At 40.0% G+C, this 23,259-nt stretch overlaps 1 protein-coding gene across 1 annotated transcript; it reads right to left on the reverse strand.

The window, feature by feature from the left end:
- Positions 1-887: 887 nt before the first annotated feature.
- gad2 (glutamate decarboxylase 2) lies at positions 888-22,655 on the reverse strand. Its single transcript, XM_031745803.2, has 16 exons — positions 21,700-22,655; positions 21,330-21,392; positions 21,039-21,182; positions 20,154-20,387; positions 18,819-18,909; positions 17,771-17,883; positions 17,036-17,151; positions 16,532-16,611; positions 15,122-15,176; positions 14,833-14,949; positions 12,901-12,965; positions 12,705-12,783; positions 12,466-12,615; positions 11,079-11,186; positions 9,676-9,765; positions 888-5,336 (listed from the first exon to the last, which is right to left on the reverse strand). The coding sequence occupies exons 1-16, from the start codon at positions 21,773-21,775 to the stop codon at positions 5,163-5,165; spliced, it is 1,755 nt and encodes a 584-aa protein (XP_031601663.1). The 5' UTR covers positions 21,776-22,655; the 3' UTR covers positions 888-5,162.
- Positions 22,656-23,259: the final 604 nt, after the last annotated feature.

Raw genomic sequence — 23,259 nt, forward strand, 5'->3', positions numbered from 1 at the left:
CTGACCTCAGGAAATCACATGATAGGGTGGGGCTAGGTTTCACAATGAGCTCACCTGAAACCTTGGCTGATTGTGAGCTACACAATCAGCCAAGGATCAATAGGAGGTCAATGACCCCCTCGAGGGACACTCCCACAGGGCTTAAATCTGGGACTCTCCACCATTTGACCTTAGAACTGAAGAAGCTTCTCGGATGAGAGGTGAAACGTCTTCAAGCAACTCAAAGAAGTCCAGGTGCTTTTCTTTCCAAGCTCCTTAGACTACGATGACCTGGATGACTGAGAACCTTCACAGACTGACTGTTCAGACAAAGTCATTGGTTACTTGTAATGCTGATCCTGGACGAACACTATTATGAGGATTTAGGAACAACACTAGCACGGGATTATAATAGTCCAAGGTTGCATCCATGTGTTCATGTTCTCATCTTACCATCAAGAAATTGAGACTCATCAGAGCAGACGATGGTTTTTAGCTGACCAGAGGAACCCAGTGTGGTCTTCTGCTGCTATACGGCATTTTCACCCAGAGAACTTCAGCTGATGGAATATTTGCTCAAACTTGGGAAAATCCCAGTAGATCAGCAGTTTCTGAAATACACCAACTGTGTGACATTCAGAGTTTCTGCCACAGAGTGTTGCTAATGAAGTGGCCCTGAGTGTATATTGTAAATTTTTACAGCTTTTTGTCTGAAAGCAGGTTTAGTTATTTTAGCCATTTGGCTCCATTCACGAGTGTTTGAGGACTCATTAGTGCTACAGGCTACAATGGCAGTGAGAATACTCATAAAACTGTAGGTCTGAGTAAAAATAACACAGACTCACACTGTTGGTTTTTTGTTTTTTTTTTTTTTTTTGGCAATATTTATTTCTATTTCCCAAGAGCAACATATAGTTCAGGACAAATGAACATTTGATAAAGCCAGCACAGCAGTTTGCAGAATGTATGATTCAAAATTGCACCATATTCAGTGAAATGATCTGCACTCTGAATATTGGGAGTTTTAACTGGTCTTATAAACAAACAATATTCCTCATAAGCAAGAAACTAGGGTCTATTTTTTCCTTACATATTTGTTAAAGTCTAAGTTAAATTTATTTCGCATACATCCCACAGAGTCAAGGGCCTTTGTGAAACAAACATCAGAAACGGTGACACTGTGGGCACCATGACACAAGCCAACATACCGTCTCAGACACGTGAACAGAACGACAGCGGGCAGCCGAGAAACGTCAGAGGAAAGCGCGAGGATACGTTGTCACTGCTACCAGAGGGCGAAGCGGAAGAGAAAGAGAGAAAAAGGTCGTACAGGCGCAGAGCAGAGAGGAGCTTTCAGAAAGACATGCTGAGGGACTACACATATAGATATAATACGCTACGTTCAGAGCTGCGACAGTCTTCAAGCAGAAAGACAGAGGATAGAGAAAGTCAGATCAAGCGCGGAGAGGAGTACAATGCTAGGCGAGGTTAGCATGCTGGCGGCACAAAGAAACTTTACAGGAAGCTCAAGACACAGAGATCACATGTAAAGGCTAGAGCGACAGCACTAATCTACAAGCTAAGCTATACATTGGACACTAAAGCTAATTACAGGAGCTACACATACTGTATATATGTATATATATAGAGAGAGATAGATATAAATAGATATATAGGAGACTGTATATCAAACAAGCTGGATAGGCAAGGCATCGCATGCATGTCGTGCAAAGGAAGCAAGTCTAGCAGCAGCAGCAAGAGAAACAAAGTGTCTGGCTTTCCGAGACTACCACAGTGAGTTTCATTGTCGCTGTAATAAATCAGATGCTGTCTGTGTCACAGTGTGGAAGCCAATTTTGGTTTGGGGTGAAACAGAAAGTAAAAATTTGAAACTTTAGGCAACTCTCCATTGAGATGTAAAACATTTAAAGGAGAAGCTTTACAATATCTACAAACTGACAAAAAATTAAATCCTTTCATTTCTGGCAGACCCTCGATTCAGTTCACATTCAGACCAAAGAGCTTAAATTACATATCTTGAGTAGTAGAATTTTTTTTAAACATCAACTTATGGACAACCATCGGACATTGCACGTTATTTGATCATGTGTATACTCTAAAGTGCACAACCTCCCATTTGGAGGAAAACTAGACAATACTGAAAAATTCATACTAAGGCAACACACTTACAAACACACTAAGGTACACAGTTGGCACATACCGTCAAGTATCACTTGTGCACGAAAAACACAGGGCTTCAGAGTCAAAATGGCTTTGCATATTCATTGAAAATCCAAACACCCGAGTCTCTGAGTAAGACTTGGAAGTATTTCAAAGTGAAATCTATCAGTTTCTTTAAAGCCAGTCCCTGAAACACATCTTTGAAATAGCTAGGAGTCACAAATCAAGTATCGAACATACATACATACATACACACAAGGAAAAAAGCCTTTTGGACAAACCGGATGAAAATACAGGTAATCTATATTGGAGATAGAGAAAATATGAATAACTTTACCTCACAAATAGTCTCTGGTTAAATGTCTTATATACACGTATGTATACACAAAGATATGTACTTAGGACATCTTGAAATACTATTTACAGTCTATGATCAAAAGTGATTGTTCACTGACCGACCATGTTGAGCTATAATTGTGCTTTTCTAACTTGTTCTAATGAAAATGCTACAGAACCTCTGCCTGATAAATCAGGGTTCACATTCCAACTAACCTGCCTACGATAAGCCTGCTTTTACTCCAGGTTTCTTTTTTTGTTCTTGTTTTTTGCAAACTACCATTGGTTTGGTCTGGAAACTTGATTATCATTTACTATTGATCCTTTTGATATTATGCAGGATACATATATGCGTATGTATATATATAGATATATATATTGGACCCATACTCAAATATTGCTTGTGAATGCAGAAAGACGAAATCTCAGTTGCAATGCTAAGGGATGCTGCTCCTCCCAACAGTGATTTAGTGCAAGTAATGTCAGGTATACAGTAGCTGCAAATCTGGTTAAGATCCCATATCCCAACAATACCCCATTATTGCCCAATTCTTGGTTTCTTAGGATCCACAACCTTTCAGTAAGTGCTCATTCAAAAGCGTGACTACAAAAAGAAAATCTTTTCTTTCATATTTAAAGTTATAATCCTTAAGATTTCTGTCCTGGTTTGTTTGGTAGGCTAGCGACAGTTCGGTGCCGCACAGCTTTGGGAGCAGTGCCCAGAGATGGTACTGGAATTAATTAACCTGATGGGGTGAAAAAAGGAGATATGACTTAAACTGCCACCTGGGCAGTGCACCATGTACCCTGTCACATCCAAGTTCCAGTAGGTTCACTGCAACCAGCACTAAAAAGCAATTCATTTGTAACATTTTAAATAAAACAAAATATATAGGCATTTTTGCCAAACGTTGACATAGACTCTCTGTACAAGGCATATCCACAAAGTTAGATAACAGATCCGTTCATAGTGAATCTTTAGCACTGCAAATTCCCTGTATATAAATGGCAGTGGGCATGCAGTGAAGCCAGCCAGCACTTTGCCTAAATGATCAATTGGTCATACTTCCCATATACTGTTGTGCAAAAGAAACAAGGCAAGGACTTAATTTCAACATGCTTCCATGTATGTCTTTGACTTTTCAAGTCTCAAAGAGGTGAATTAATGATGCAGGCCGGCAGGAAGTTCTTCGTTCGGATGGAGTGGGCAATCCTACGTATTTGGGGTATACCTCTACTCAGCAATGAATTTAATTTGGGAGCTGTATTGGAACATCAGGGTTGTGATCAAATAGTCAAACAATTAACAAATTTGTCCTCCGTTAAAATGAAAATGTCAAGCGGTCAAGGTAAACGGGTGAAGAAGAATTCTAAGAGAATTTGAAGTAATTTACATTAGACTCACTATGTTGTTTGGACTAAACTAATGTTCCCAACACAGACTACATAAAGCAAACTGTAGACCCTTGGACATGTCTGGTCATGTACTCAGTTGGTATCCTTTCCAAGAAAAAGAAAAAAGTCTACTCAACTACTACCTTGGTGTCCTACTCAGTGCAAGGAAATGAATACATGTATGTAATGGCCCCTGGAGGCAGCAGATTGGCTTTCAGCAGTTAGTCTGTCAAATATGCAATGAAAAAAAAAGGTTGTTAGGTGAAATGCTTTGGAAAACAACAGGTACTACTACCACACATAGCAACAGTAACAGGACACAAATACAGTTGATGACTACTGCAGAAAATCTGAAATCTACTCAATGCAGTTCAATACACTGGAAACTTAAGGATTATAGCTCAGGTGCTGATCTTCATTCTAACATATGGAGCAAAGCTAATTATACAGCAAGGATGGAAATGGATCCCATTTCGATGTATTCATGTAGCAAGTCAACAATGTCCAGCGACATGGGTTTAACAAGCCTTTATCACCTAAACACATTAGAAAGAGAGTAAAAAAGTCTTAATAATCAATAAGCAGAGCAGCATCATGAGCTGCAGGTTGAACTGTCAAAGGCAGAGGTGATGGGTGGTGAACTGGCTTGATTGTAAATGCTTTGAACTGCTCTGTTTTCACGTTTCCATCATGCAGTCTGCTCTGGCTGGGTTATGTCTTTAACATGTGCTGGCACTGCGTAACAACACCAGGTAAGAGAAGGAGTTCTGTCCTGCTTTGAGTATAATGTGCAGATGTAAAGGCAGTTGATTAAGCTGAGGTAAGGTGAAGTGCTATTTTTGTTTTAAACGAGAAGTTTAAAATGCTTTAAAGTTACAATAGAACACAACCACGTTTGGCACTTAACAACGGACTCGGCAAATGAGAAATGATTGAAAAATAAACTCTTTCTCATCGACTTATTGCACAAGCATTTCATATCACAAAAATTACATATAAAGTTACGTCACTTACACTACTCTGGGATCTACTACACTACAGGAGAAGCAGACAGAAGCACTTTTACATAGCTTTGGACCAAGTCAGTCCACGGCAAAGCTACAATACGTAATATATGGATATATCTGCAGATCTTTTTTCTCAAATATACTCTTAAATATGAGACTTTGGAGGAAAGATTGAGAGAAAAGAAAAAAAGTTTACCAGTACATTCACGACAAACAATTCATCCGTCAAGGGGAAAAGTACAAGAGGATTTGGAGAGATGAGTCTTATAGATCTTGGCCAAGTCGTTCAATCTCCTCAATAAGAAAGTCGATGTCCTCAAAGGTAGCAGCAGGATTTGAGATCACCATGCGAAAGAAGTTGACCTTGTCCCCTTGTGGCTGGTAGCTCACCATAGTTGTCCCGTACTCCATCATTCTGGCTTTTATGACGGGAGCCACCTGACAACATGCAACAAATACAGCATGAATTGCTGTTCCTTCAGGAAGAGAAAATAAAGTATGTGAAAGATACATAGAAGGTCAGGGCAGAGACAAAATGGGCCATTGGGCGCAAATGAGAAAGTCTCCCAACCGTACCTCACAGACACAGTGAACTATATAGCTAGGTGCTTTGCAAGGTTAACCATGTTAACAAAGAATAAGTAAGTAGGTAAGCGTCCTGTGAATTCACAGCTTTACTTGTCTTACCTCCTGCATGCTCTAAGCAAGAAACACCCAGACCAGCACACAGTATTTTCAATAAACAGAGCGGGCCTGAAGCGGACTGTCCTCTATTGAGTGTTAAATGTGAGAAAGGATATCCTCAGACTATATCCTGACCTTGTGTTTGTTTTGCTTTGAGTTTCTTTATGGTCATTTTCTGTCCTTCTTCTATTTACTTCCACTCATACTCATTTTGTGCAGATTACTACAGCAGTTTATTAATTTTATAAACGAACACATACATTTTGACAAAGAGAAAGCAGTTTGCATCCTAGTTGGGGCCATTTTTAAGATTCGTTTGATCCAGTGTATTACTCGTTCAGCAACTAAAGTATCATTACGACTGAGTATTACATTTTGACCCGACCACATGAAAGGCTCCACTTATTTGCTGTTCTTGTGTGCATTTCCATGAATATAATCATGGTTAGAGAATCATTATTATTTTTGTGCACATGCCACTTGTCCTTCCACAGGTACTTTCCTACAGGTCTGTAATCACTTTTTTTTGCCAGCTTTTATTTACCGATTTAGATCAATCATATCTTTCTTGTCTCCAAGCAGTACAAAAGAGCCAGACTCTTTACATTATAGCAAGGAAGCTAACATTATCCTCCTTTATTTTGGCTCCCAGTCGATTTTAGAAATGTTTTTAACATTTTTAAACTTTCATATACTTCCATTGGAGTGATTTAGTGAGTTCCAGACCGTTTATCTTAACCTCTTCAGTCTTCAGGTGCAGGCTCAAAATGTAGACACACAAGACTGAATGCTAGGGGGGGCAGAGCCTTTCAATCTTTGGTACCTAGTCTCTGAAACAGTCCACCACTCCAGCTACATTTAGCTAACTCTGTGGACTCCTTAATTTTTTTGTTTTACTAGGCCTTCTGTTGAGATTCTCGTCATTATTGTTTTATTATCTGTTTAACCGTTTTTATCCCATTTTTTAAACACGGTTTGTATCGCTATTAACTCTATTAACTAGTAAATCTTCATTTTTTATTTTATTTTATTGTAATTAGTCTTAGTTTTGACTAATTTTATTGTACAACACTGTGTGAATTTATTAAAAAAATGCTCCATAAATAAAATATACTTACTTTTAATTATTTTTGAATGATGTATGTTCATAATTTTATATGTTTTGTTTTGTTTTTTGTTTTTTTCAGATAGATAAATAGTTTTGGATAGTTAAAAAAAAAAGTTTTACATACCCAGGGGACTACAAATGTAAAGCAGTAGTTTGGCATGTTTACATCTTATATGAAAGAAGGAATGACACTATTAAATTATCTTTAAAACCTAAGATGTAAAACTTTTTACTGCAAATTCACAGTAATTTACTGGGAATGGCTCTGCTGCACTGCATTTTTAAAAACCTGTATCTAAATATAATGCTGAATTACTAAAAGCAATGATTAATAATTATCCTCACACATTTAAAATGCAGTGCTGCTCATAGTAAATTATTGTGTATTTACAGTATGTGACTTGTGTTTTAATCATATATCAAATTTCAATTAATTATTTTTAATTTACTAGTCCTATTACAATTATAAATAACAGAACATCCAATTTCATAGAAAATAAAAATCAGATGTTTACAGTTTATGTTTAAACATATATGTGATTACATATTTTGCTTTAAATAAAATTAAACTGCACAGTTTCAGAAACGGCTCACAACATATATTAGGATCAGTAATTTGGCCCTGGTGTTATTTAATAATATTGAGACTAAATGTAAATATTTTTATTTTCCATTTATTTATTTATTTTAATATGAGGATATTTGTATAATTATTTGCATGTGAAGAAAGATAGTTTAGAAAATTCAACATGTCTCTGTCAAACTGTGACACACATGTTTTTCATTTTTTGCAGCATAAGGATCCAAATGTTAGCACAGAATGCAGACTTAACAAACAAAATTTGAGTCATTTATTCAGGCAAAATAAAATACAGAAGACCAGAGAGAGAAAGATACAGAGAAGCCCAACAGTCTGCAACAAAGACTGATGGCAGGGCAGGACTATTTATACACATGAGGAAAAATGTCTGTAATGAGACGCAGGGTGAACACAATCAATGACAACGAGGCTGAAGGGGAAATAAAACTAAATGCAAAACACAGGAGTCAAACAACCACAAAACTAAAACAGGAAATATACTCAAATAAGGACAAACAGAACTTGAGTGAACTTAACAGAAGAGACGGGACAGGATGAGGAGATGAAGGGAAATACCAATGGGGCAAATAAAGCTGCAATAATGCATACAGTAAACAGAACTCAAATATAATAAGACCTAAAGGCTAAAATTACTCAAGAGCAAATCAAAACCTAAACAAAACTAAAAAAAAATAAAGCAAAACTATTAAAGAACAAGAATTCAACAAACCCTGGGACGACTGTAGGATCATGACATTTCTCATAAATTTTGTGTCTGCATAGTTAAATAAAAGTAATTACTGTTTACTTGTATTTTTAAATAATACTTTATTCTCAGTACTTTAAATGATTTGATTGCAGAACTACTTTTTTCATAGATAATATCCAATTTTTATTAGCATTTAGTTTTAGTAAATATTTAATGGTTGTTAACTGTCGTCTAACTCAAATTGCAGGAACAGTTTAGTATTGCCTGACTACTTTTCTTTCTGTGTAATCGGATCTAAATGGGTTCTTGTTTGCTTATACAAGTCAAAGTTCTTCCCAGGTTCATCAGACCTACAGACCATGTAGGTCATTTACCCCCCACCAGTCTGACAGCTAAATGTGACAGCAGCTGGGTGCACAGCCCCATGACTGCTGCTCCTGCCATGCTGAGAGGTTATCTCTAAGAGCAAAGCGAGGGGTGATGCTCATTTATTTTGTACTCAGCAGAGTCATGATGCTGTTGCAGATTCTTTGCAGTGAGGAGCGGCGACAGATTCAATTTCATGTCTGAAACTCTCAGTGCTCGTTTTGACCAACACTCGGCCGGTTAGACGGCTCACTGAGAGAAAACTCCTCAGCGTCTGTGTCTCTGCAATATCATTTTTGGGGCTTGGTTGGTTAGAGGATTTGTATAAAAAGGTTTCATCATGACCAACTTCAGGATATGCAGATGAGATCCAGCAAGTTCAAGTGACAGTTTCAGTGCAGCTTTAGCTTAAGGGCTTAAGTTAACTGTGGCTCATATGACCCTGAATAATTGTGCAAGAATTTTAATAAATCTTAGGGTATTACATTGAAATACCAAAACAGGCTTTAACACTCAGCTAACTTCTCGAGGAAGTTGGCTTCAGTTTCAGATTACTGCCTGCTAGAGTAGTTAGTTGTTGCCTTACAGCTCTCATCACATAATCAGTCATTTTTTCCTAATGTCTTGCAGGTGTCTCACTGCAGTTGGCGTGCTTGCTGCAAAATAATTTACTGTGTGCTGATTTCCCTCAAATCAATCTTTTAACAGTTTCTCTCATTCTCCTCATCCATTAGAGGATGTCATTAAGACACGTGGAAACTGATGAGGGCTCCTTCAGTTCTTAGTTCTTCCTCTAAGTGCTAATCGGGCAGCATTACATCACCCCTCAGGCTCAGAGTCAAAGTGTGGAAAAGCTGTCCAGTCAGTCTGTCTACTCGGTGAAGCATGACCATGGTGTTTTTTCAACTAATCTTTAAAAGAAAACAAAGGGAAACATCTGCATTTGCAGAGCAATGATGAAGCTGGTAACGATTTCTAGTCGACGGGAAGAGAGAGAAGAGAGAGAAGCGGTCTTTGTATGGCAGACATAAACGCCATCTGTTTGTCCTGATTGTCAATTATGAGGCCCCTGCTGCTGTGGTATCCTCTGAATGGCCACCACATTAGCCAGCTGAAAAGCCTCACTTCTTTTTAAACCGTCCTCTGTGTCCTGTTTAAGACCGCCGCCATTTTTTTCTCCACATGTGCAGGGCAAAGTATTATTTTAATCCTGAGTATAAGCTGCCCCTAATTAGAAAGATATGTGATAGTCGAGCTGGATATGAATGACGGGGCTCGTGAAAGTTGTGTTGGGGAGATACAGTGAGACTTCTTATCTGAGAGCGCTCACCTTGTGCAGGTGTTTCTTTCTCTCCTCTTTGTCCTCCATGTAGCGGATGCCAGGCGGCAGGTACCAGAAGCAGACGTTGGTGTGCTGAGGCTGAGGGGACACACAGACGACAAGATATCAGAGGAATAAATTGAGGGAAAACAAACAGTGATTGAGTGCAGTTGTATAAAAAAAATAATAAAAAAATGCTGATTTATCTTGGCATTCACGAGCGCAATGATTACTCATAAGCCCATTAAATTTTAGAGCAGGTCTTGGTGTGCACATCTTTAAAACTTCAAAATGACCCTGGTGTAGAATATGTTCTACTTTTTTATGTAATGGCTAATTATGAATTTAATTATATATGGCAAAGTAAAAAAATATAGTAGGCAGGCTCAGACAGCAGAGGTGATATAATTTAGCACTAACCAATTCTTAAAATTAAGGATTCAACATGGATGAGGCGGCTATGTCCATCTTTTATATACAGTCTGTGTGCGTATTGCATATATACACCTTTATACATGCAGTTTAAACATGGTACAGCCGTTTTGTAGAATTCAAAGCTATTCATGCCTAAAATCCTGCAGAAATCTCATGACATTAAAATGCTTGTATCCTAAGCCAAACTGATTTTGAATGAAAATGCTGATTTGCATCCCAGAGCAACAATCCAATATGAGCTCACAGCATCAGACAGGTAGCGTGCCTTCTGTCTCTAGATGTCTGAAAGCTCCTCACAGTACTATTTTTTGGCACCTGAATCCCTGCTAGAACTCCCTGCCTGCCTGTCTGCATAAGAGCGGAAGGGCATTCATTACCAACAGCTGACTAACCATGCACACCAGCCTCATTTATACAGCTGGGCTGGTTTGGCTGTAGTATATTCAGCATCAGATTGATGTAATGGCTCAATGGAAGGCACAGACAAGTGAGCACCTGGGCCATTGCCCAGAGGACTTGGCTTTTTCTCATCCCCCTGGGTTATGATGCTCATAGCCTTTTTGGGGCTCAGCAGGAAAACAATAAGGCTTGAAACATTAAAGAGCTTTCATAATAAATTACCCCATGCGTCCAAGCACCCCTTTCATAAGAGAGTTTTCTTCATACCCACATATGTTTGTGTTGTACTTTAGTCTAGTGCAGGATATTTCAGACACCACGCTATTCATATGCATATGAGCAATTATGGGCTGTTATGCTATTCATTAAACATAATAGCAGCACATTACACTGGCGTCCGGAGGTAAAAATGGCATTCATCCAACTCAAAGCCAGAACACTCTGCATGGAAATCAAGTCAGCAATAATGACACTGAGGAAAAAGGTGCAACATGGGCTAATGTCAGCTACTTTTCCATGATTGTGTGACTGCAGATGAATTATCCTTTAGAGAGAGTGAAAGATGAATGTGAACATACTTTGCCATCAAAGACCATCTCGTATCCTTCCCTGTCTTTAATCTTGTTGTAGAGGTACTCGGACAGCTCCAGACACTTGTCAATCTGAGCCTCGAACCCAATGGTGCCCTGTCAAAGAAAAGATGTTCATCTGTAATTGTTCAAACTCCACAGCAGTATATACATTTATTATATAGTATAGAGAACATTTGGCTTCGGGCTTCATCAGGGTCAATCTAAAACATGTTACATATGCAGCCAAACGCATTTCAGACCATGAGGGACCAACAAGGATAGGTTGGATATTTGACCATGTGATTTAAATCTGGTCATCTGGTCCCTGGAAATGGGGCGTGTCCAGCAGAAAACCTGGGTGGCATCTTATTTGGTCCATAAAACTCAAAAGTGGTTTTTAAGTTTTTCCCCCACCTGATGTCACATATTCATGACACAAGGAACTTTCAAACAATAAATAAGTACAGAATTAATATATATTAGTATATAGATTAAAGTATAAAAGCAATTTAAAAATGACAACAAACAAATAAAAGACATTTAGAACTTGCTGTAGGATCTCAGAGTTTGTCCTCTTCTCCGAGGTTAAACTCAGTTTCCGTCATTTAATTCTTTTGACATCCATAATTTAAAATTTCAGGTTTTTATTTTTAATTTTGACTTAATAACTCATAAAGTTTTTCTCTGAGTTTGAGTCATTTTCTTAGAAGGGTGAATGATCGACATTTTGAGATACTTAACTCAAGTTTTGAGGTTATAACCCGAAATTGTGAGCATATTTTTAGTGGCAGAAAGAAGCTTTCACATATAATCTATGCATAAGCAATTTTAAAAAAATGCATTAATATAATATAGCAGAGCCAAAACGAAAATGAAAAGTGGAACAAGTGGAAGCAGCTTAATTAACTGAAAAAAGAGAAAGCATTTGCAACAGCTGACAACAGCTGGATTAGCTTAATGACAGCCAGCATCAGCTGATGGTTCATCTGATACTCTTCTAACCATTAGACTGACAAATCTTGCATAAGATGCACTTTTTAAGCCAGTTTAACTTTCTTAAATCTGCAAGCTGCTTTGCAACACACCTGGATCCACAGCTCTTCATTTTCTAGCCTTGTCTGACTTAATAGTATGGCTGCTGTTATTGATTTCTGCTCTGCAGCAGCAAGCCATCACTTTATCAATCAGAGGTGAGGTCTTGCTGCTGCTCTCCCTGCCTCTAGCTTTCCATGTAGGAGGTCCCAGAACAGACCCATACTGCCAAATATTAACATTTTTGTAGATGGTACAACAGTTTTCATTGATTTTAGTGTTCTAGAGTATTATTATTTATACCTGATTAATAGCTGCTTACAATCATCAAACTTTATATTTAAATTTATATTTATATTACCTTAGCTCTCCACATGAGCCACAGCTTGAAGATGTCCACATGACGTCCACACTGCAGCGCCTTGTCTCCGGTGTCGTAAGAAAGATCGTAGTGTTTGTCCTGCTGGAACAGGTAGCAGGCGTGCATCTGGTTGCAGTTCTGCATAAGACCCTGTGAAGTGAGAGCCAGAGCATTTACAGAATTACCTCAGTAAATGAAAGCAGGAACGCGCAGCATGGGGCTGAGAAATTGAGGCCTACCTCCTCTCTGACCAGCAGGGCAGAACACTGCAGAGGGACGGACATCATTTTGTGTGGATTCCATGTGACTGAATTGGCCCTGCAGTTTAAAAAAACAACACAAAAAGAACCAACTATCATTCATCGTTATATCAAATGCTCATTAGCTTATAATATTTGCCCATTTGGGGCCAAACCGCATAAAACAGTTACTTGCCTCTCAACTCCATCCAGCTTCCACCGGTGTCTCCTGGACATGAGCAGACTTCCTCCCCACGCTCCCTGAAACACGAAGAGATGAAAGACATTAGCATCCACATTTAATAAACCATCCATGTATAAAACTGATGGTGAAATCCTGAGATGTCTTAATAAAAATGGACTATCTCAGTCTTTCCACAATACAAAGAAGTACTGCTGTAGTAAATAAAAAAACATCAGCACTGCTCCTTGTGGTTAAACTTTCAAAAATTAAGTCTAAGCACAAAAATAACAGACATCATACTGGCAGCTCATTAACCGAACTTTGTGCCATAAGTTAAAAAAAAGAATTGCTGTTTTAATTAATAGAAAATATTTTTTTTACTGTAAAAAAAATTCTATTGTTTATTTTCTATCTGATTTCCAGTCATTTAATGGTTTGTGTACTACTGACTTCATCCACTCTCACAGTGAAAACTCCAACATATATGCCAAGCTCCTCTGCATTTTTCCTATTTTGCAAAGCCATCTACAAGGCCTGATTAGACACCTGGGTGGGCCAATTCTGGGCCCCCTGGCCACATGTTTAACACTCCAGCACTAAAGCCTTTGATTTCCGTAGAAGTTCTGCCAACTCTAGCCCAACCTCATTTAATATTTAAGATTTAAAAACACAACAGGTACTATTTTTGTGACACACACACACAGTAGTAGTACTAGTACACTTTAATATCACTGTTTTGTCTATGAACACTGCATCTGTTTAAGTGCTTTATAACGCAAATATCTAATCAGCCAATCACATGGCAACATCTGAGTGATGTGGTCATGGACGCTGACATGGTCAAGACGACCTGCTGAAGCTCAAACTGAGCATCAGAATGGGGAAGAATGGTGATTTAACTGAAGTGGGATGGTTGTTGGAGCCAGTCTGAGTATTTCAGAAACTGCTGTTTTGTCAGGATTTTCTTACACAACCATCTCTAAGGTTTAAGGAGAATGGCCTGAAAAAGCAAAAATATCCAGTGTGTGGCTGTTGTAAGGATAAAAATGTCATATTGATGTCAGAGGTCTTAAGGGAATGGCCACACTGCTGATAAGAAGGCAAGAGTAACTCAAATAACCATTCATTACAACCAAGGTATGAAGCAGAGCAATTCTGAATGCACAACATTTCAAACTTTGACTTTTTGCCACCAGATCTCAATCTAATATGGACCTCTGGGATGGAGTGAAATGGGAAATTAGCAGCATGGATGTCGAGCCAACAAATCTGCAGCAACTGTGCGATGGTGTGATGTCAAACGGGACCAACACCCCTGAGGAGCGTGTCCAGCACCTCGCTAAATCTATGCTTGGAAGAATTAAGGCAGACCTGAGGGCAAAAAGGGGGCTGAAGGTGTACCACATAAAGTGCATTAATAAGTGAGTGTATGTCTTTCTGGGAGCTGTAGCTGGAAAATTTAGCAGATAAACCAATGAAAATGATTAATAATCACAATGTGTGTGTGTGTGCATGTGCGTGCGTGCATGTGCACGTGTGTTTTTACCCATCTCAGCTAGTTGAGGGATGATAGACAAGGCCATTTATTGCTCTTAATAGAGGTGTCCCCCTGTCAGGACTAAATCACTTTCATTAAGAGATAGAGTTCCTTCAGTGAGAGGGCCCATGATGGTAAAGTCAGGGGAGGAGATGATTTACAGCCTCTGTTCCAGTTTTTCTAATCTCCAGTGTTAGATAGGAAATGGCGAGCTCTCTATCTGGGTCAACCGCAAGCAGTTAGAGGCGAGACAGACATAATAGATTTGTCAAACTCAGAGGTGAGCTCTTTGCTTCTGTGTATGCCTCCATTAAAATCCCTCTTGTGCACAAACACCCCAAAAATCACGCATGTGAAAGGTCAATATGACATTTTAAATGAATCAGGAAGAAACTTGTTTTACTCACATCCACGTGCATCCAGATGTTGTACTTTTTGCAAATGTCAGAAATGGCGATGAGGGGGTCAAAAGCTCCGTACACTGTTGTCCCAGCAGTCGCACTTACGAAGAAAGGTACAAAACCCTGCACAAGAGCAACCAAAATACTGCATATGAGGCCGTTATGTTGTTACGATATGTTCCCCAATTTCCCTCATCATCTCTGCAGTTTCAGTCGAGTGCACCCCATAAAATCAAAACTGTATGAAGTCATATCTGTCTATTTATAGCAGGGTAATAAATGTGCATCATCTTACCTTCTGTTTTGCCTCCAGTATTCGCCTCTCAAGGTCAGCTGGGATCAATTTACCGCTGCAAAGGGAAAACAAGCTTTAGTTGGCTTTAAAGTTGTTTGTCATACTGTCAGTGGGCAAAGAAGGCCTTCTACCTTAAAAACAAAAGCCAGCACAGGAACAGAAATACAGAAAATACAAGTGCAAGTATTGCATATGAAATTGTACTTAAAGGGACAGGACAGGGTCGGCACCAGAGCACATGGAGTGGACGGGCAACTAACTTTGACAGGGAGGCATTAGACTTAAATCACTTTGCTATTTCACAAAAACAAACAAACAGACAAACAAAACAAAACAAGGAGGGATTAACACATCATGAACCGGCATCTGTAATAACCATAACTGTACAGCATGCTCATATGAAAATTGTTCAGCAAGTTTCAAGTGTGACCTTTGTTTCAAAGAGACAAATATTCATGAGGGGTAGACAACTTCCCAGAGTCTGGCTTTCATGGGTCCATGCGCTCCAAAATCAGCTAACACTGGCATGATTGTTACTACAACATTTGAGGTATTAAACTTTTTTATTGCTAAATTGTGTTGTTTAATTTTACTTTTAGTTCTAAATGCCAGTAGAATTCAGCTTAGGGGGCACAGTGACCTTTGTGGATGGGCTTGGACCCCCAGGGCCCGTCCATAATGCTCACACTGCAACTGTACAAGCCAAAATCCACCCACTCATCCGTTTTCTTCCAGGCACGCTGTAAACATTAATGTCACCTCTCTTGATGTTAATGTTTAATGTTAGCTACTACTTCTGTTGGTTGGTGGATGTGAGCAACAGAGACAGTTTTGTAGGTTATTTCATTGACCTATTCACGATTACTGGAAAGAGACAATGCTGATACTCTGTTTGATAGTCTTAACGCCTCGAGGACAGTTCCATTAGATTCAAGAGAAGGTGGACAGGACTGAGAACCAAAGCAGATCAGATGGATAAAGTGAACTACAGATGAGAGGGATTGAATTTTGAAATGTCCCTTTACATCCAACTATAGGCAGTAATATATAAACGATTTCATATTATATTATAAGGCTGCAAATAGTCAAGAGTCATTGTTTAGTTTAGTAGTTACACAAAAAGGAGTGGTTTCCAATCCAGGGATTGTGTTTCTTTTAAAAGGTCACGAGATGAAATATAAGGCTAAATCCTAAGCTGAACAGGAGAGACACATTTTTGCTGTTACTTGTGAATATTATCAGGCTGTTATTGGTTTGGATGAAACCAGTTTGTGAAGATTAGAAGGCTGTAGTGTTTCTCACAATAATACAATAATAAGTGTTTCTACATTGAGTGTTTTTAACATCGAAAACAGTAAATATGCCTCATGGTTTAACTGAAGTATGATGCACAACTGAAGCCAGCTTTACCTTTCATCTGCTTTGATGCAGATCACGCTTTCAGTCCCAATGCCAAGAGCTGCTGCACCTTTTTTGATTGAAAAATGGCTCTAAGAGTTGAAGACAAGGGGAAAAAGGAATAGAATGAGTGACTGAATCTGTAAATATGTACTTCTTATGACAGATTTGTTTGTAATTTAATCGCTTTTTTCCTCACAGCATCTTTCAGCTGTCCTTTAAAGATGAAGGTGACAGGCACACCAGTCACCTCGTGTCCTTCTGCATGCGACGTGCATAATGTCAGCTTTTTATCAGCAGCGGTGGAGTTAAAGTGACACGTAGTCACACATCAAGCCACCACACTTACCATGAGATCTTTTTTGTGTTATTCTAGCAGCTGAAAGGGATATTTTTTGACATTTGACTTAAAGAAATGTCCAAATAGTGTTCAGTGTTCACTGTTTGAGCCAAGCAGACACACACTGACGATGCCATGAGGAAATTATCGAGCGGATTTTAAACACGGATGCCTACATGTTCGGACGTGAAGGCCACCAGTCTGGGAACGGATGACATTCCTTTCTCTTTCACCTCAGGGAACATCTTGAAGCGGGCCAGCAGCATGGCGTACATGTTAGAAATAGCACCACCTGGAGGACAGACAGGATTGAGTTAGGGAAGTGTCTCCTGGGAGTGATGCAGGGTTTCTAAACGATTGCTCCCTTATTCACAAGGAGCTGCCACAGTAGATAGCTCTGCATGTTTCCTGACACAACCCCAAAGGTTTGTGTCTTCTCCTTGGACTGAACCACAAATCTTTTGCTTGTTAGGTAAATGTGTAAGCCAATAAACTACTGATAAAAAAGTAGGCTGCTACATTGTTTCAAGATGTCCACGTTCTTGTAAAACAAACTTTTGTTTATCAAGAGCATATCAAGAAATGACAAAGCATCCAAAATTGCATCTCGCTGTCCACAATGTCACAGCCAATCACAGGCTTTGTCAGTAAATTCTCCGATGATTGCCTCTCATTATGAAGTGCATGGGAGAAATTAAAGATTGGGGTGGGTGAGGGGGAGGGGGGTTAAGCTGAAAAAGGAAAATTATTTTATGCTAATTGGCTTAGAAACACGTTCCATTTATATCATCAAAATGCAAATTGACACTTTACAACACACACACACACACACACACACATACAGCCAGTTCCATCTCCAGTCAAACAGAGGGGTGTCAGAGCGCTCTGCGCCACCTTCCATGCAAACATACCAGGAGAAAAAATGCCATCTCCTCGCCCATCCGTCCAGCCAATGATCTCCCTCATCTTCTTCAGAGTGACGTACTCCAGCAGCACAAAGACAGGAGCTACCTCATAGGTGAACCTGCACGTTACACAAGATGCATCACATGGCACTCGTTACAGGAGCATGGCGCCATCGTGACTCATCAACAAATAAAAAGCTGCCATTAAACTGACATTTTTTTAAAATCTGAAGTTTGGACGTTTCAGGAAAGGAGGGTTGTCGGTGGCCTGTGCAGAGGTTCCTTTAAAAAAAATGCTCAGATTCTCAGGTTTTCTGGAGGTTTCTGGCTTCACTTTTGAAGTGCAGAATTACTGTCAATCGTGTGTACACATATTAACAGCTCTGATGCATACTGAAGTTTTTTCCATTTAAATAGAAACACTTAAATGGAAATGAAAATATTTTTTTCAAGCCAAACATGCAAAACTTTACTGGCAAAATGCACTCCTTTAATATTTTGAACTCCCACATTTTCATCATCCTGCTCCTATTTAAAACGTGCATCTCTGTTGTGTGCTCCCTAATATTTCTATTTCTATTTCTATATATATTTTTGTATTAAGATATTGGCTGCATTCATTTGAACCTCCCTCCAGTGTAAACAGCAGGTTTACTTTTCATTTCCTCACAGTTGCCAAAAGAGTTTATCTCCCCCAAAACACACATCTGAAATTAGCTCCAGATTAGTCTGAATTTAATTTCAGAGCTAATTTTCTCCTCTTGAATCCCCAGGAGGATCAGAGGTGAAGGGGATAAAAGGCTGAGGGGGGAGAGGAGAGGGGGGAGCCTTGTGGGTGCAGGGGGTGGTGAGGGGTGGGGGCCTGCCTTTCATTTCACCCCTTTTCATTTGCCATGACTGAGTGTGTGTGTGTGTGTGTGTGGAGGGGGGTGGGGGGCCGCTATCAGGCCATGCAGACGCAGAGCAGACTGCACGCGGATGGTCCGGAAATGGAATCCATTGTCATTATCATTATCACCGCTTAAAATCGCGATGAAGCAGGCCACATACTTACATATTGGTGTTGGCGGTGGATGTTAGCCAATCGGCTGCCAGTCCGACCATGTCTAATCCCGTGGAGAGCTGATTGAAGTACCTGGGGTGGGCTGAAGGGAAAGGAGCAGAGGATGGAGAAGGCAAAGAGGCGGAGTGTGAGATGGCTGCAATTTGAAGGTTTTACGCAGCAGAAGCTGTCATCTTCCGAGCGCTTTAATTGCGGGTTAGAATTGTAGCTGCAGAGTCAACTTTAAAACAAAATCTCAGGAAGTGATGAAAACATTTGGTGTAGCATTGAGCAATGTAAACGGTAAACACACAAAACATGTTACAGCACTGAGACGTGATCAGATTTCAGTCTGCGCCATAAACACAGGAGTTAAAATAAAGAGTAATTTATGGAGGTGATCAAACAAAACAAAAAAAAGAAAAAAGAAAAAAAAAGGAAGGAAGGAAGATATAACTGTACTTATAAATCTGGTGCAAGTCCTTCCGTGGGCACCTAATAATTCCTAAATAATAATAATACACATTTTTTCTCATAGCAGAGGAGAATTGCTGACGATTACAATAAATGATTGAAATCCTCATATCTTTGCTTATACCCGCATTACAGTGTGATTTTAATTGTTTTTAAGGTTGTTAAATATTCATCACCACCATAAACTATTTTTTCAGTTTTTCAGTTTTTCTTTTTCTTTTTGGAGGCTGAAATCTGTCCTGTGGCGTTGCTGTAAATTCCCCCCCTGCGTGTGTCACTCAGGGGAGAATAATGGACTTGGCCTATGAAGCCTGGTTATTAGCCTATTATCTCCTACTTGGTGAACCAGTTTTACTGCGTCACTGCATTTATCGGTCTGGTGGTCAGGAGGAGGAAAAGGAGGACAACTGTGTTGATGCTTTATAGGCGTCATTTATCATTTTATTTATTTATTTATTAAACCCGGAACACGTTAAAGACGTTTTCTTTGTTTGCCTCTCTCTTTCCGGGTCGGTTTTTTAAGCACACCGGTTTCGTGTTTCCAGTTTAGTTTTGCAGTAAAACTAAATAATTTGTATGGCGTAACATAGATTTCACAGTGGTGCTCCGTAATTTATCTAGCTTTCCTTTTTATTTTATTGTTAAAAATGTGTTTTTAATTTTCCATTTATATGCGTAAATATTGGAATTTTGGCAGATTTCACACAAAGATGAGCGAAAGGCCGGAATCCAGGCCTGCGTGTGATGATACAGCCTGGGGGGAGATTTTTTCCAACACTCCGAAGCATCTATTTTTTTAAATAAACATATATGTATAATAAAAAGTGAATTTATTGATTTGCATGCATGCAATAAAATCAGACCCAGGCCTACCTGTTTTGATGGCGTATTTCAGTGTAGCGCGACAGCTGATCAAGATGTCGTCCAGAGTCGCAGGTTCGTCCTGCAGCTCCCAGTTGTTCATCTGAAGCAGCTCGTTCGGATAATGAAAATCAATAACTTTCGTTTCCCGGTCGAAAGACTCCACTATGTAGGCCAGTAAAATATCCACAACTTCCTGCAGGAAGGTCATCGTTTTGGTGTCACCGTCCGTGGCCGGTAACAGGTCTGCGAGAGGAGGGTGGATTACAGTGGAGACATTTTGTGATTTTTATTTGAGGATGGAGGAATGTGTGCAAAAAAAATGCTTCCACGCAATATCAAGATTCACCTTTACACGAGTCAAAGTTTTATTTATTTTTTTGTCTTTGAAATTTTCCTCCATGCAGACAAATAAATAATTTTATATTGTTTCCACGTCCGAACACTGATTCTGTTTTATACGAAAATCTCGTGTTTTGCGCTCAACACCTCAAAACACACGATTCTGGTGAAGGTGACCTCTCGGAAATAGCCCCTCTTTGAGGAGGAAAGAACTGACCAACATAACTCCTCTCTCAGAATGTGGTAAAAATGAAAATGATGGACAAAACTATTCATCCAATACATAATGTGTTATTTTTTAAATTGAGATTAAAGCGGATAACTTCAGCCATTCATTTCTCAGGAGTTTGGGCGATCAGATGCAAATATTTGATACACATTTTGAGATTATTTTCTTTTATAGTTAAGATGATTATATACAAATATCGCATAAAAACAAGGTATATTTTCTAGCCTACTTCGCACAGTGAAAACTGCTCAATGTAAGGCCAAGTTTGGACTCGGGGAAGAAAATAAATCTTAAAATTAATCCAGCTTCACAGTGCACTTTCGTACCTGTTGAATAGAGGTCGGAGAAGACCACAGCAGCTTTGGTGCAGTTGCAGGATTTGTTGCAGCCGCAGGTTCCTGCAGCCGTCTGCGGCGGCTGCTTGGCGCCCGGCTCGGCAGGTTTCTCCACCTCCCCGACATTTAGCAGCGCTTTGGAAACCCACAAAAAAAGAGCATCGAAATATATATTTTCATTACTCTATGGCCAGACAGTTATGATGGAAATAACTGGCACGTTTGCCTAAAAATAGCTTCCCCTCCGTCTCCACCCCCACCCCCGCTACTTCCCCAACATACCACATAATTTCGATCCAATTCCTCCGGATAATTTCTGGGCCGCTGCTTGGCACCAAGCCCTGGCTGGAAGAGAGAAGGGGGATAAATCAGATAAGGGATGTGCTGGGTTCAGCTTCAGTCCAAGTTTAGGGAAAGACAAAAGGCGCCATGCAACTTGGAATAAAACAGCTCTTTAGATACACGAAAAATGTCTCATGTGAAGAAAAAGAAGAAAGAAAGAAGCCACAAAAAAAAAAAAAAAGCAGGATTGTTGCCTATTATAAGGCCTGTCTGGTGGTTCGCTGAATGCAGGGCACTGGCTTGAGACAACGCTCAGGAATTACTGCGCCCGGTCCGTCAGGAGGTGGTTTGAAGACAAAAAGCCACTCACGCGTACTCGGGCTCTGACTCCCGGTATTGGCCCCCGCATTATCTCCGCCAAGAGACCAGAACCCGTGTGATGCCATTGTTGCCGGTAGTTAGGAGCTGCAGGAGGCGCGGAGACCGACAGAGCCCATCCACACGCGACGACCGGGAGCTGTTCAGAGCCGATGTGGTGCTGAATCTGACCAGACCTTTCAGACTGCTTGAAATCCAGCCGTGCATCCGACAGACGCTTTAATTCGTTGGAAAGACCCTACAAATAAACCGACCCTCGTATGTGCGTGTGTGTGAGCGTGGGGTGGGTAAATAAAAATAAAAGAAATCACAAAAGGCGTCCTTGCTTCCTCCTTTGCAGGCGTCCACAGGTGCACGAAGCATGAAGCGCCGTGTCCAGAAAGAAATCCGCAAACACTTGACCGGCGCAGAGCAGCCAAGCTCTTTACTTAATAGGGGGAAAAATGCAATACAGCGCAAGATAGTTTGCGCAAGTTCCGGATGTAGTGAAATGTCTTTTGATGCAAAGCTGCTACATTATATAAAAAATGACTCAGAGAAAAACAATAAGCAAAAAGAAAAAGAAAGAAAAGCAGGAGGTGGTGAAAATGGTGGAGGGGGGGGGGAAGCAGCTATGAGGCTACAGCTGCTGGTAAATATGCGGCGCACAAGCCATGCCTAATTGCAGCCAACCTAAATTTCACGTCACTAAAGCAATCCCGTCGTGATTCACTTCAGGTCATGACGAGCCGCGCTGCGTCGTGCGTCGTGACTCCATACATCCCCGACATTTTTGGCCCCCTGCGCACAGAACTTACCCTCCATACAGACACTGACGCCAACTAATTCATCTGCCCAGCAATCGCAGACCTATTTCTTCAGACCTCTAATTGCCCGCCTCCGGTGGAGGGGACAGCGGGGCGGAGAGGGGACTCGGTTCAAATACACAGTGCGCCTGGGTCCCTCCTCTCTCCGCTCACTCCAGAGGCGCGTTACTCCGAAAATATTTATTACTGAGAGAGGGGCTTGCTTTACTTCCTTTACTCACAAAGTGTTTTTTTTTTTCGTCTGATTTTGAGACCCCCCCCCCCATCCAAAATAAAGTTAAGCCCGTAAATCTGCAGTTTAACTGCGTCAAAACATCCGGATATAAGGAGGAAAACAAATTGGAATAGTTAAAAATAATATTAACTCTGTTTTTCTTTGCTCTGGTATTGTGTTGTGAAGCACTGTGTGTTTGTCTGCAAAGGTGCTACAGAAATAACATTTTATTTTACTTACAATATCTAGTTACAAATCACCACGTGGAAGTCCAACAGCGTCACCTTCCGTGTCTCCACGAATTAGTGTAAATGAACCCTGCAGGTATCAAAGCTACACTGAGCCTCATCTGCGGTGATTTATGAATGCACTGGTCAACAGTTATCTAATACCCCAAAAGACTCATTAACATAAACTGAACCCTTTAAAATGTGTAAACCCAAACTCAATGTATTATGAGATTACTCTATTGTGTCATTTCAGTTTCTTTCTTTGTTCAAACTTGGTGTAACATTTTGTAATAATATTTTAT

The sequence above is a fragment of the Oreochromis aureus genome, linkage group 9 (genome assembly GCF_013358895.1).
Source record: "Oreochromis aureus strain Israel breed Guangdong linkage group 9, ZZ_aureus, whole genome shotgun sequence".
NCBI classification, from domain to species: domain Eukaryota; kingdom Metazoa; phylum Chordata; class Actinopteri; order Cichliformes; family Cichlidae; genus Oreochromis; species Oreochromis aureus.